This window comes from Erpetoichthys calabaricus, chromosome 6, assembly GCF_900747795.2.
Source record: "Erpetoichthys calabaricus chromosome 6, fErpCal1.3, whole genome shotgun sequence".
Classification (NCBI taxonomy): domain Eukaryota; kingdom Metazoa; phylum Chordata; class Cladistia; order Polypteriformes; family Polypteridae; genus Erpetoichthys; species Erpetoichthys calabaricus.
In genome coordinates this window covers 205,547,051-205,562,703 of record NC_041399.2, presented here as the reverse complement: position 1 = coordinate 205,562,703, position 15,653 = coordinate 205,547,051, and the positions used below count along the sequence as shown (strand labels likewise).

At 39.9% G+C, this 15,653-nt stretch overlaps 1 protein-coding gene across 1 annotated transcript in view; it reads left to right on the top strand.

The window, feature by feature from the left end:
• Positions 1-15,653, top strand: part of myo3a (myosin IIIA) — a 458,747-nt gene that overhangs the window by 429,428 nt on the left and 13,666 nt on the right. Inside the window, exon 34 of the mRNA XM_051929020.1 lies at positions 1,315-1,355. Coding sequence (XP_051784980.1) covers positions 1,315-1,355 — 41 coding nt within the window. The remainder of the gene's footprint in view (positions 1-1,314; positions 1,356-15,653) is intronic.

Sequence of the window (15,653 nt, the reverse complement as noted above, 5' to 3'; positions counted from 1 at the left end):
GGAACCAACAAAAAGATACGGTCAAAGTGGAGCTTAGAAGCTAAATCAGAGGTTGGGCATCAAACTAGAAGAAGTGGGAGTTTGGGGTGTTTTTTGTAGATGGGTGCGGAATTGGCTCAGACAAAGGGAGCAGAAGGTGATGGTGCGAGGAACCTCATCAGAATTGGCTAATGTTAAGACTGGTGACTAGGAGGGGTCAGTGCTACTATATTTAATATATATAAATTATTTGGATAGAAATATAAATAAGAAGCTGGTTAAGTTTATAGATGATACCAAGCTAGGTGGATTGGTCGATAATTGAGAATCCATTGAATCATCATAGAGGGACTTGGACACCACACAGGCTTGGGCAGATTTGTGTCAGATAAAAGTTAATGTAAGTAAATGTAAAGTATTACACGTAGGAAGTAAAAATGTGTGGTTTGAATGCACAATGGGCAGTCTGAAAATTAAAAGTACACCTTATGAGGACTTAGGAGTCGTGGTCAACACTATCAGTTGCCATTGTTCAGAAACCATTAAGAAGGCTAACAGAATGTCAGGTTATATAGTGCCTTGATGTGCGGAGCACAAGTCACAGGAGGTTCTGCTGGAGCTTTATAACACACTGGCGAGGCCTCATCTGGAGTCCTGTGTGCAGTTTTGGTCTCCAGGCTACAAAAAAGACATAGCAGCACTAGAGAAAGTCCAGGGAAGAGCAACCAGGCTGATTACAGGGCTACAGTGGATGAATTATGAGGAAAGATTAATAGAGAGGAGCCTTTATAGTTTAAGCAAAAAAAGATTAAGAGGTGACCTGATTGAAGTGTTTAAAATTATGAACGGAATTAGTCCAGTGGGTCAAGACTGTTACTTTAAAATGAGTTCATCAAAAACACGGGGACACAGTTGGAAACTTGTTAAGGGTAAGTTTCACACAAACATTAAGTTTTTCTTTACACAGAGGGCCATAGACACATAGAATAAGTGACCAAGTAGTTCGGTAGACAGTAGGACTTTAGGGACCTTCAAAACTCGAGTTGATGTTATTTTAGAAGAATTAAGTGGATTGGACTGGCAAGCTTTGTTGGGCTGAATGGCCTGTTCTCGTCTTAAATAGTTCTAATGTTCTAAAAAATGTGTTGTTTCTGAAGACTGCATACATTATGAGCATTTTGAAAAGACAGGATAGCAACATTTTAACAGTTTATTTGCTTTATGTATTTTGGTTAATGTTTTTGCATAATATGCACATTTTCATGTGTCAATTGTACTCATTTTTTTTAATTCATGTTTATTTCTTTCTCTCTCTCTCTCATTTATAATGTGCAGAGATCGGTGCAGGATGATAAAAGAAGACCCAGAAAACAGAGGTAGTTATTTTTTCTGGTTCACTTAATAATAATGGTCATATTAAGGTTTTAAAACCAATGAAGCTTTACTTTACTCTGCTAAAGACTAATTACTAGAAGACGTACAACACTGTAGCCAGCTCGGAAATGAGGGAGTGAATCCAAGGCAGGTGCCTGAGCTTCAACACAGATTTGAATTTGATAGCAAGTGAAATCTTAATGACAGCCATAATCTTTTGGTCATTTTTGTCCATTTTCTTGGTTTTAAGGGTAAGAGCTTTATTTATGGTTGCAATTAATATCCATTGGTATTCATCTCCCTCACATTTTCTCCGTTTTTGTTTAAATCTGCTGCACATTAACATGCTGTAATTAAAAGCACAAAGAGCAGGTCCATCCTTCCAGTTTTGAACCTGATTAATGGAATTCCAAGGTCACGGTGGGCCAGCAGCATCAGGGGCAAACTGGCAATGACACAATCATTCACATACCCACCAATGTTTAGCCACCAGTTAACCACGGATCTGGAATTTGAACAAGCTTGTGGAAAAGCCCACACACACTAGAGGAGATCATGAAAACTCCACATAGCCAACAAGTAGCCTTGCCATTTGAACCCCTAAAGTTGTAGCAGACTAAAACCCAGCTAGGATTCACACCGTCGAAAAAAATGTTTTTTTTTTTTAGGTGGGGATCCCAGGAACACTCCCATCCTTGGTACGACTCACACACACTCCCTGACAGAGACAAAAAAGTAACTGGTAATAAAATACATTAAAGAATGTATTAAACAATAATAAATGATATATAGGCAAACTACAACGATTCCACCCCAGCTCCCCTTACAGCGATATACAATAAACACGAACTCAATAATAACAAACCACTAACAAAAAACACACACTAGAAAACGGCAACTGATGAAATTAAATGATGGAGGTAGATAGTCCAGAGGGTTCGGTGGCAACTGGGTGACAGTCAACTCAGCGAAAAGACAACTCGACGAAAAACAACCTGGTGAAAAGACAACTCGACGAAAGACAATTTGTTGAAGAAACAACTTGGCGAAATACAACTCGGCAACATCCTTTACCAGTTAGGTAATAGTTAGGTTCAAAGAGATTTTTTAATAATATTTGAATGACAACATGATTTAAAATGTTGAAAATAAATTTTTATAATTGACGAACGAACTTTATTCTGCAGATGGAACAAACTCTATCTTACATTATCTTCTGCAACCAAAATTGCTTAATCCTTTATATAAATTGTATTGATTGTAATCATATGATAAAGTTATTTAGAATACAAAAGGTGACCTGCAAGTACGGCTTAAGGAATATCTTTACTCTCAACATATTGGGGCTCTCATAAAGCAGGTGATTTTGTGGATTTTCCGGCATCCTGCGTTCTCATTTAAATATCATAAAAAAATCTCTTTGAACCTGTTACCTAACTGGTAAAGGATGTCGCCGAGTTGTCTTTTCGCCGAATTGTCTTTTCGACAAATTGTCTTTCGCTGAGTTGTCTTTTCGCCAAGTTGCCTTTTCGCCGAGTTGTCTGTTGCCCAGTTGCCCCTGAACGAGTACAGAGATCAGTATGCTGTATGTGAATGTAAAGATCAGTCCTACCTGTATTTCCTGATGAGTTGATGGTGTTTGAATGGGATCAGGAGCGCTCCTTTCTTTGCAGGATAACAACAAATCCTCAGACAGTCCTCATGCAGCAGGAAGACGCCAGACAGTCCCATACACCCAAAACAGGAGACAATCGAGGACAAAAACAAGAATGCACAGGTAGCAAAACAGGAAGGCAAACAGACAGGCAACTCCAGACGAGAAACACAAAAGACTTCTTCCCTCTCTGCGGAATTGGCCACCTTTTAAATGTCACGCCGGCCTCCTTGTGCCCAGCAGCCCCTGCACCCTCAGCAGATGACCAATCCGAGCCATCGCAGGGACTGCTGGGAGTTGAAGTTTCATTCCCCAGTAGCACTGCTGCAAAACTAGATCAGCGAGCTGGCAATGCTAACACCTCCATTATCACAGTATCTGTGCCCTTCAGTCAGGATCTGACTGTGGCTGAGGAATCTTTTTATTTTAATTCTTATTATATCTTTGTCAGAGAATGTCTCCATTATTTGTTTCATTAACTGTTAAGCTTGATTTTTCTATATAGGAAATGCTCATTATTCCTGACATTCTCATTTCTGTCCCATCTAACTTCTTCTCCGGCTGTGCTCCCTTTAATGTCCATGTCTCAGCTCCACACATCATTGCTGGTCATACCGTTGTATTCAAAACCTTACCTTGAACCTTTGCCTTAATTCTCCGATCACACAATACTCCTGATACTTTCTTCGACCGCATAGCTTGAGTTTTGACTCAAGTGTGGGACCTTCTCTAGACATGTTGTATGACTTTCTTAATCAGTCCAGATAATTGAGTTGATGACTGGTGGTCTCCAAATAAGCTGTAGAAACATCTCACACTGCACTCTGTGGGTTTTCTTTGTATATAGTTTTGCATCTTTGGCTACCACTGATCACAAATATTTAAACTTATCCACTTTTTTCTGTAGCTCTCCCTACATACTAACCTTTGAATCCTAAGCATCATCATGCCTCATATATGCTGTCTCCTACTCCAAGCAATAATGAGTTCACCGATGCTTCTCAATAGAAGATTTTCAAATGATGTACTTTCGTTGAAGATACCTCAATGAGAATAAATTGAACCGTTCTATCCAACAGAGGGCGCTAGCTCCCTGGTTGGAATAAGTTTGTTTGTAATTGTGGCGTTTTAAGTAATCCGAAACTATATAGATATAATGTAAAAAAGCAATATCCCTCCCATAGTGATACGGCGGTAAGAAATCACATAAGAGAAAATAACTTAGCTTTCTTTAATGACTATTTACGTGGCATAACAGATGAGGAAGCCATGACAAGCCCTTGTGTAGAGTCTGCCATTTTTGTCGCTGCGCTGGAAGGATTTTCAGGATCAGATGACATAATCTTCCATCCGTCCGTCGGCTTCAAAGGTGTGCCGGGCAATGTTCGAAGGCTTTATACTCTTTCTCCATGTGCAGGCCCTTACTTAGGTAAATCATGCCATTCCAAACAATCAAAGGGAGGCATGCTGACTCTTAACACACAGAAATAGTTCACGTTGCCCATTTGTCTTTGTCTATCTTATCCTATGCTTGGCCTAGAAGTTCTAAAAGCTGAGCCCCTTTGTACTAAATCTGACTCAGCTGTGCATGTAAAAAGAAAAGTAGATTTAAAATATTTTTACAGAGCACAGTGACATCAAACTTATATTCTGATTACAACCGTCCCGACAAATACGTGTGTCGTCATGCATGTGTTTCTGTTGTGACGTATGGCCAGAGTCCTTGCCCTCACTAGAAGAACTGGTGGAGTGTATCCATAACATCACTTCCCCTGGAGCGCTTGGTTGCAGCCCCCTTAGGTTTTAGCAGTGCCTCAAACTCCTGCGGGGCTCCATGGGGGTTTGGAGTTTGGTGCAGCCCTGTTGGGGTCCTAGGGTTGCCGCCATAGGGTTCTCCGGTATATTAAAGAGTTTTTAATTTGCATCACCCTAATCAGTCATGAAGGATATGCTGGGCCTGTTGGATGAGCACCAGAGCTATTAGTGGGAACTCACACATCATACAATAGTAGCAACTACTGTATAAGTGTGGAAGGAGACTCCCTTGTTATTTTTCACGTAAAGAATAATGCCCGGACCCTAAACAAGTACATCATCAATTCTCCGGGAAGGTGTCTTTGTAAAGGGAATTGCTGTGAAAAGATCTTTCTGATTCACCTTCTCAGAACCTGGCCAGACTTCCATCCATCCATCCATCCATTTTCCAACCCGCTGAATCTGAACACAGGGTCACGGGGGTCTGCCGGAGCCAATCCCAGCCAACATAGGGCACAAGGCAGGAACCAATCCCGGGCAGGGTGCCAACCCACCGCAGGACACACACACCGAGCACACACTAGGGCCAATTTAGAATCGCCAATGCCGAAACCGATGTTTTATATTATTTGAAATTGGAAAAAATCAAATTCTCAGTTAGAGGATCTGTACAAAATTTTTTCAAAACCTGGCAGGATCTAATCAATATTATTTTAGAATAAGAGAAATAACTATTACCGCATTTAACTCCCTTCTCCATCTCTTATTTACCTATATATTTATTTCTTCCTTTCTTTTATTTATTGTTGCCTTATTAAAAAGCCCTAAGCAATTCTCCTTTTTTCTCAGGGGTGGGGGTTGATTTGTCTTCAATTTTGTTTGGTTATAAATTGATCTATTTGTATGGAATGATTACAATAAAAATTAATAAATAAAATATAAAAAAAAAAAAAAAGAATCGCCAATGCACCTAACCTGTATGTCTTTGGACTGTGGGAGGAAACCGGAGCGCCCGGAGGAAATCCCTGCAGACACGGGGAGAACATGCAAACTCCACGCAGGGAGGACCCGGGAAGCAAACCCTGGTCTCCTAACTGCGAGGCGGCAGCACTACCCACTGCGCCACCGTGCCACCCCGGCCAGACTTCCAATTAAAGTAAATGTTCCGTTAAACTCAATAGAATTTTCTAGTTTCTGTTAAAAGTCTTCAGACAAAACCATAACATTACTAAAGCGGATAGGGGAAAAAAAGTTTTCCTTTTGTTTATCATCTTGAAACACATGCAAGTGTCTGCTCTTCAAGGTGAGCAGCGAGGCAAGGAGGTGACAAAGGAATGGCAAAGGTCTGATTGATAGAGTGGCATTAAAGGGGAGGAGTGGCAGGAAGGCTAATTAAAAAGACCTGGAAGACAAGCACTGTAGACATTGAAATAGATTCTCACCCACTCAGGAAGAATTTGTTAGAAAATAAATACAATCTGTGGCAGAAGGAGTAGCTTTTATGCATCATTAAGAACTGGAAGGTCACTCGAAAGATAAGTGCGACAGCAGGTGGTGACAGGAAAGAAACATTGGGAGCCATGTCTGCAGGCTGCAGTGACCAAGGTCTTATTTTGCTGAGCAGTGAATGCTCTTTCTGGTCATGTGAAATCCATTCATTTGTTGTGGTATTGTTTTACAAAATGAAAAATGAAGTATGCATTTCGGCCTTAAAAGAGGTCTTGATTTATCCATCTATTTATCTTTAAAACCTAATTTTTTTTTTGGTCCGGCTGAGATAATGCAATATCTACAGTGGATATCAGTCTATTTCAGTGTGCTTATGCACTTCAGTAACAGCCAAGATGCTATTGAACAGTGGAGAACGACACGTGACCACAGGGAGAACGTTTCAACATCTCACAGAAGGCATCTCAGCTGGGAATTCAGCGGAGGTTAATGTGCCACTGAGCTGTGAGCCATGGTGCCACCCAGATTTTTTTTTTGTTGCAGTCACATAATATAAATCTGAGAAATCACATTCTCATTCCTCGTTCTCGTTGCCTGCCATACTCCTTTGTTAGCTGTGTTCTCACCTATTGAGATAGCCATTTCTGTCCGCCCGTCCATGTCCGTCTGTCCACGTGAAACAACTCGTCTTGTTCAACTTGCTTAAAGGGTAAATTTCACACATTGTTAGGGTTAGGGTTAGGAACATTAGGAAGTTTTCCTTTGCACCAGGGGCGTCAAACTCCGGTCCTGGAGGGCCGCAATGGCTGCAGGTTTTCATTCTAACCATCTCCTTAATTAGTGACCTGTTTTTGCTGCTAATCAACTTATTTCAAATCAAATCAAATCAAATAGGCATTTATTGTTAATTCACTATATGTTCAGAACATACAGGAGAATTGAAATACTGTTTCTCTGTCATCTTCATAGTACAATCTTTATATATAATACGCTACCGTGGCTGTTCATTTGTCTGTCCAGGATTTTAATTCACCTGTAGCTCGCAAACCGTTTCACCTGTTGACTTGAAATTTGGTACACATACAGTTAGGTCCATAAATATTTGGACAGAGACAACTTTTTTCTAATTTTGGTTCTGTACATTACTACAATGAATTTTAAATGAAACAACTCAGATGCAGTTGAAGTGCAGACTTTCAGCTTTAATTCAGTGGGGTGAACAAAACAATTGCATAAAAATGTGAGGCAACTAAAGCATTTTTTGAGAAAAATGGTTTGGAAATGTGCATTTCCAGTGTCAGTCATTTTCCAACCCACTATATCCTAACTACAGGGTCACGGGGAACTGCTGGAGCCAATCCCAGCAAACACAGGACACAAGGCAGGATACAAACCCCGGGCAGGACGCCAGGCAACCGCAGGGCACACACACACACACCAACACACTAGGGACATGCATTTCCAGGGTGTGAAAATAAAATGACAAAAATAATCATTCACAGTCTGTATGGTTCAATAAAAAATAATTCAATTCAATTCTTTATTGTCATGTGTACAAGTTCAAGTACCATGTACAATGAAATGCTTGCTTGCATGTGTCCTGCAGGCAGTGAACATAGACAAAAAATGAATGAATATAAATAAGTAAGTAAATAAAACCAGAATCAAACTTATGGCTTAGGTTGGCAAGCAGTGTAGCACAGTATGTAACCAATAGTACAAGGTGCGATCCAAAAGTTCCCGGAATGCATTTATTTAAAAGCATACACACCAAATAACAATTAATGCTGAACAGTTCCTTCAAAATAGTCACCCGCTGAGTCGATACACCAATCCCAGCGAGATTTCAACCTTTCAAAGCACCTCTGGAAGTCATATTTTGTCAGTGTGTTCAAGACGTCAGTTGTTACCGCTTGGATCTCCTCCACCGTCTCAAATCTGCGTCCCTTAAGCCTCATCTTCATCTTAAGATATAAAAAAAAAATCAGACGGCGCTAAATCAGGGGAGTACGGAGGGTGGGAAATGGCAGTAAACTTTGCAGAAGCCAAAAATTTGCGCACAATCAGAGATATGTGAGCTGGTGCATTGTCGTGATGCAAAACATAAACATTAACCAAAATGTTAACATTATTCAAAGTTATTGTCTGTTTTTACCTACATTTTTATTACTCTTTAATTTAATATTGTTTTTTTTTGTATCAGTATGCTGCTGCTGGAGTATGTGAATTTCCCCTTGGGATTAATAAAGTAGATAGATAGATAGACTGTTTTACCTTTCCATAACATTAGAGTGAAATTGTACTAATCAATTCAAAAACAACTATAGATAGACAGACAGACAGACAGACAGACAGACAGACAGACAGATAGATAGATAGATAGATAGATAGATAGATAGATAGATAGATAGATAGATAGATAGATAGATAGATAGATAGATAGATAGATAGATAGATATGTGAATTTCCCCTTGGGATTAATAAAGTATCTATCTATCTATCTATCTGTCTATCTATCTATCTATCTATCTATCTATCTATCTATCTATCTATCTATCTATCTATCTATCTATCTATCTATCTATCTATCTAAAAGAAATGACTTGTCAGCCCACATCTGAGGACGTCTTCGGCGAATTCGATTTTGCAAAAGCCTTAGAACAACCCTGTGGAATGCTTGTTGCAACATTTCATAGCTTTCTTTTGCTGTTTTTCCCAGTTTAAAACAGACTTTAACACACACTCTTTGCTCTTTCAAATCACTCATTTTCACGAACAACCCTTCACAGACACGACCGAAGTTTAAACGAGAACTACGACCTGAAAAACAACTGTGCTGACGTTATAACGCGTGATAACAGCTCTCAAGGACAACTTGAACTGCTATCTAGCGGCGATTGATATAACCAAACCCTTCTGGCTGCAGAATAAATGAATTCCTGGAACTTTTGGATCGCACCTCGTATATCAAATCGCTTTGGATGAAGGCGTCAGCCAAATAAATAAATAAATCAACACCCTAACTTGGAGACCTGCTAGTCTGTAGGGCTCATTTTTCCATGGATGACTACTTACAGGCAAAGTGTCATCTAAATTTTATTAATGTTCTAACAAGTTGGAATCTGCTGTCTATGTAAGCAGCTTCAGCCACTAATATTATAAAATGCTATTAAAAACATATGTCATGTATACTACAAGTATATGTAATTACATTCTATTTTCACTGTTATTTTTGAATATGCCCCGCTGTCACAAAAATCTGTAATGCACAAAACTCTTTGATAAGGTGACTAGAACTTGCTGAATTGCTCCTGAATGTTATGCCATGCGTTACATTTGTGTAAAAAGATTTTTCATCTTTCGTTTTTTGTTGAGTGCTTCTTTTCTTATATAATTCCTTCCACCAGTGTCAAATTCATGAAACTGAACGCTGAATAATTATCCATATATCCATCCAGAAGCTAAATGATTATCCATCTATCCATCCATCTTCTGTGGCGGCCTAATCCCAATCAGGGTTACCTTTTGATATACTTTAGCTAAGAGCAAGACTGTTAATGGTATAGTAAGCCAGAGTTTGATATATCTTCATGGAATTAAATTGATAAGCTGAAAAATTATTATTGTTTTCTCTCTTGGGGCCAGATAATATGCTTGAGATGTTATTGTAGGATCATTTTTCATATTTCTGCTTTATGCTTTGAATTGTACACAGATGCTGTCCGAACATAACATATCCTGGCAAATTCCAAGTGACAGTGAACTTGAATTTGAACCCTGGACTGGTTGTCTGTCCAATACAGGACCCACACGTTCACACAGTGCCAATTTAAAATGGCCCCTTCACCCAATGTTTATGACTCTGGAGAACTGCGCACCCAGACAAAATCTTAGGCAGACAAAAATGGAGAATTCCTGCCCCTTTCGTTTTCAAGTTTGAATGATCGCTGCTTTTCAAAGTGAGTTTATTGTGTCAGAATAAAAAGATGAGAAAACCACAAAAAGTTTTGGGGCAGCCACCCCGTATATTGTAGTTGGTTGCTGTCAAGACAAAGAAAACGAGTTTAACCGAGTTCAAAACGGAACTGATGCATATATGGCAAAATATCGGTTGTAAAGTCTGGCAGAGGAAATTAGATCATCAGGGCCGGAACTGGAAATACAATACAATACAATTTATTTTTGTATAGCCCAAAATCACACAAGAAGTGCCTTTTGACAGCGTCCCCCAGCCTCTCTAAGAAGACAAGGAAAAACTCCCAAAAAAACCCTTGTAGGGAAAAAATGGAAGAAACCTCAGGAAAGGCAGTTCAAAAAGAGACCCCTTTCCATGTAGGTTAGGTGTGTAGTGGGTGTCAAAAACAAGGGGGTCAATACAATACAAAACACAGAACAGAGCAAATCCTCAATACAGTATAAAAATAAAAATTTTACAAATACGGAGCAGAATTTAACAGTAAATGATATCCCATAATATGATTTGGATTTGTTTAGAGACCTGGAGACCTCAGCCATCAAGCTGCCTCCCCCATTTGGCCAGCCAATCCGGTGAAAGGACCCCTCTACCCCACGATTCCTGCGATCCTCCATCAGAGATGACTTTACCTTAGGCAGGCAAAACAACTTGACAGGTGGGCAATTGCACCAAGTGCCACATTTGAGTCCCAAGAAGAGAAAAAGAATAGGTGAGGGTTAGTAACAAATTCTAACTATCATGTTACTTATGTTTTAGTGCTAATGACTGACAACAGAGATGGAGTCTGTACAGTTAATCAGCAGCTCTAGTCAGGGTGTGCTGAACTGAAGTAGTGAGTCTTCAGCTGGGATTTGAAAGCTGAGACCGAAGGGGCATCTCTTATAGTAGCAGGCAGACCATTCCACAGTTTAGGGGCCCTGTAACTAAAAGCTCGACCTCCCACTGTTATTTTATTACTCTTTGCAATCATTAGCACACCGGATTTTGAAATCTGCCCTAAACTTAACCGGGAGCCAGGATTTAAGAACTGGAGTTATGTGTTCATATTTTCTTCTTCTTGTAATAATTCTTGCAGCAGCATTTTGGATTAACTGGCAGCTGTATAAAGAACAGAAATTACATCATCAGGGCCAAAACCAAAGGTGACGTGATCAGGGCCGAAGCCAGAAGTAACGTCATCAGGGCCAGGCAGGATTTCCTGTACAGGAGAAAATGAGAAAGGGTTGATGCACTCCGCCCTCCCCTGGTCCAGCATGGAATTACAGTAATCCCTCCTCCATCGCGGGGGTTGCGTTCCAGAGCCACCCGCGAAATAAGAAAATCCACGAAGTAGAAACCATATATTTATATGGTTATTTTTATATATTTTAAGCCCTTATAAACTCTCCCACACTATTATAAACATTTCACGCACAATTATACAGCATAAACCCTTTGTATTCTCTTAGATATTAGGTAAGATTCGTTGAAATTATATATGTAAACACAGTTTACATACAGTAAAACCTAAATATTATTTTAAAGATATCGAGCGTCTCCGATATCACATATGTTACAGCCATTACGACAGACAGGCCACCATCAATAAATACGTACAATGCAAGAAAAATTGTATACAGTAAAATGTGTGTACAGTGACACTAAACTATGTCCATGTAATAAGTACTGTACGTAAATAATTAATTATGGTTACTCACCAACAATGACACGACGACTTATCCAATAACGATGAGTTTAATTTTACTGCACAACAAAGGATAGCGTTACAGCTCTTCTAAAGGAGCCTCTTCAGGGGACTGTTTAGCACCGCCATTGTTCTTCTTCCATCACTCTTCAATCCAAATCCCTAAAACAGATTCCATCCAGACTACTGCCTTATCACGTCCACTTGCAACTCGTTTTGCACCCTGGTTAAAAGACACTGCAGCTGTAGATCTTATATACTTTTCCTCCTTTTTAAATAAAAAGAATCGTGGACTCATTTATGCTGTAATGGTGTCCTGCAGCGGTGTAGCTGTTTCCTTCCTTCAACATATCCAAAACTTTTACCTTTTCTGCAATCATTTGCATCTTAATGCTGAATGAGTGAGATTAGACTTCCTGGTTAATGCAGCACTCCGTCGCTGAGCCAATCAGCAGCACACAGGAACTTAACCGCGTGCTCTGATTGGGTAGTTTCTCAGCCATCCGCCAATAGCGTCCCTTGTTTCAATTCAAATGCGTCCTTTGTTTGAATTCAAATGGGCAAATCAACTGAGGAAGCACACGTACTGTAGACCGCAGACATCCGCGAAGCAGTGAAAAATCTGCGATATATATTCACATATGCTTACATTTAAAATCCGCGATGGAATGAAGCCGCGAAAGACGAAGCGCGATATAGCGAGGGATCACTGTACCCCAAATCAATCCCTTTAGCTGCCTCCCATGAACACGTGTGTGACAATTGTCCCTACCTCACTGTATGACATTAGCCCAGGGGTGGGCAATGTCGGTCCTGGAGAGCCACAGTGGCTGCAGGTTTTTGTTCCAACCCAATTTCTTAATGAGAAGTCATTTACTGCTGACGAAGCACTTATTGCTTAAGTGATATTTTGATGCTTCATTTTAGTGGTCTCGCTTGTTAAGGTTCCCCACCCTTACTTGTTTATTTCAATCTTAAACAGCTGCATTCACTGTTTTGATGGCTCCTTATTAGCAGTAAGATGTAAATGACAAAGCAGTCAGCACTTCACCATCTAGCTTGTTTCTATTTACATCTCTGTGTGTTCATCATGCCCTGTTTGATTTATTAAAACACTTAATAGAAAAATGTAACAGACTGAAAATGATGCGTTTTAGGCTTCAAATCATTTTGATGATATCCTTAGAAAGGAAAAAATCTACAATATAAGAACCTTACATTGTAGACTAACAAGCCGTAAAATGAAATAAGGTCTGAGATTGTAAAGGATTGGTTTCTAATTAAGCAATTGGGTTGAAATGAAAACCTGCAGCCACTGTGGCCCTCCAGGACCGACTTTGCCCACCCCTGCATTAGCCTGTTCTGGTTAACCTTGAAAATATAGTTAGGTCCATAAATATTTGGACAGAGACAACTTTTTTCTAATTTTGGTTCTGTACATTACCACAATGAATTTTAAATGAGACAACTCATATGTAGGTGAAGTGCAGACTTTCAGCTTTAATTCAGTGGGGTGAACAAAACGATTGCATAAAAATGTGAGGCAACTAAAGCATTTTATAACACAATCCCTTCATTTCAGGGGCTCAAAAGTAATTGGACAATTGACTCAAAGGCTATTTCATGGGCAGTTGTGGGCAAGTCCGTCATTATGTCATTATCAGTTAAGCAGATAAAAGGCCTGGAGTTGATTTGAGGTGTGGTGCTTGCATGTGGAAGATTTTGCTGTGAACAGACAACATGCAGTCAAAGGAGCTCTCCATGCAGGTGAAAGAAGCCATCCTTAAGCTGCGAAAACAGAAAAAACCCATCCGAGAAATTGCTACAATATTACGAGTGGCAAAATCTACAGTCTGGTCCATCCTGAGAAAGAAAGCAAGCACTGGTGAACTCAGCAACACAAAAAGACCTGGACGTCCACGGAAGACAACAGTGGTGGATGATCGTAGAATCATTTCCATGGTGAAGAGAAACCCCTTCACAACAGCCAACCAAGTGAACAACACTCTCCAGGGGGTAGGCGTATCGATATCCAAGTCTACCATAAAGAGAAGACTGCATGAACGTAAATACAGAGGGTGCACTGCAAGGTGCAAGACACTCATAAGCCTCAAGAATAGAAAGGCTAGATTGGACTTTGCTAAAGGACATCTAAATAAGCAAGCACAGTCCACATTCTTTGGACAGATGAAACCAAGATCAACCTCTACCAGAATTATGGCAAGAAAAAAGTATGGAGAAGGCGTGGAACAACTCATTATCCAAAGCATAGCACATCATCTGTAAAATACGGTGGAGGCAGTGTGATGGCTTGGGCATGCATGGCTGCCAGTGGCACTGGGACACTAGTGTTTATTGATGATGTGACACAGGACAGAAGCAGCCGAATGACTTCTGAGGTGTTCAGAGACATGCTGTCTGCTCAAATCCAGCTAAATGCAGTCAAATTGATTGGGCGACGTTTCATGATACAGATGGACAATGACCCAAAACATACAGCCAAAGCAACCCAGGAGTTTATTAAAGAAAAGAAGTGGAAAATTCTTGAATGGCCAAGTCAGTCACCTGATCTTAACCCAATTGAGCAGGCATTTCACTTGTTGAAGACTAAACTTCAGACAGAAAGGCCCACAAACAAACAGCAACTGAAAGTCGCTGCAGTAAAGGCCTGGCAGAGCATTAAAAAGGAGGAAATCCAACATCTGGTGATGTCCAGGAGTTCAAGACTTCAGGCTGTCATTGCCAGCAAAGGGTTTTCAACCAAGTATTAGAAATGAACATTTGATTTCCAGTTATTTAATTTGTCCAATTACTTTTGAGCCCCTGAAATGAAGGGATTGTGTTCAAAAATGCTTTAGTTGCCTCACATTTTTATGCAATCGTTTTGTTCACCCCACTGAATTAAAGCTGAAAGTCTGCACTTCAACTGCATCGGAGTTGTTTCATTTAAAATTCATTGTGGTAATGTACAGAACCAGAATTAGAAAAAAGTTGTCTCTGTCCAAATATTTAAACTGTATGTTCAATGTTCCCTTTTCCATTCATTTATACTATACATACGTCTGATCTGTTTAATTCCTTTCATTATTGTGCCTAACACTATTACATCCTCACCACAACCAATTGTCTTCTGTCCTATTTTTCAATGTTTTAAACACAGCTTCCCAGCTCCCACTGATACCTGCTGTTTTAAATCTGCTGTGGCCTTCCTGGTGTCTGCCAGTTGTGAATTTCTTGCATCTGATATGCTTTATATTGTACCAGCTGTGCTACCCATCAAAGATGAGTTGAAATCTAAGTAATCAACATACAACAACAACATTTATTTGTATATCATGTTTTCATATAAATGATGTTGCTCAAAGTGCTCAATTAAACAAAATTATGCAATACTAATTAACAATGAATAAAGTAAGGTCCGATGGCCATGGAGGACAGAAAAAACAACAATAAAACTCAAGAGGGCTGGAGAAAAAAAAAATCTGCAGGGGTTCCAAGGCCACATGACCACCCAGCCAGCCCCCACTGGGCATTCTACCTACCAAACATGATCTCAATCAGTCCTCATGGTTTTCTGGCTTCCCGTGGAAGAATTAGATGATGATGGTCATGTGGACCTCTGGCCTTCAATCCATCAATGTAAGGACTGCATGGTGCCCTGATCAGGGTGTGGTGGTGGCACAGATCGTCACCATAGAGAACTGGAAAGAGAACAGCAGAGAAAGAAGGAGTTAATATGGATTGTGGAGCCATGAATCAAATGATAATTCAATATATACAGA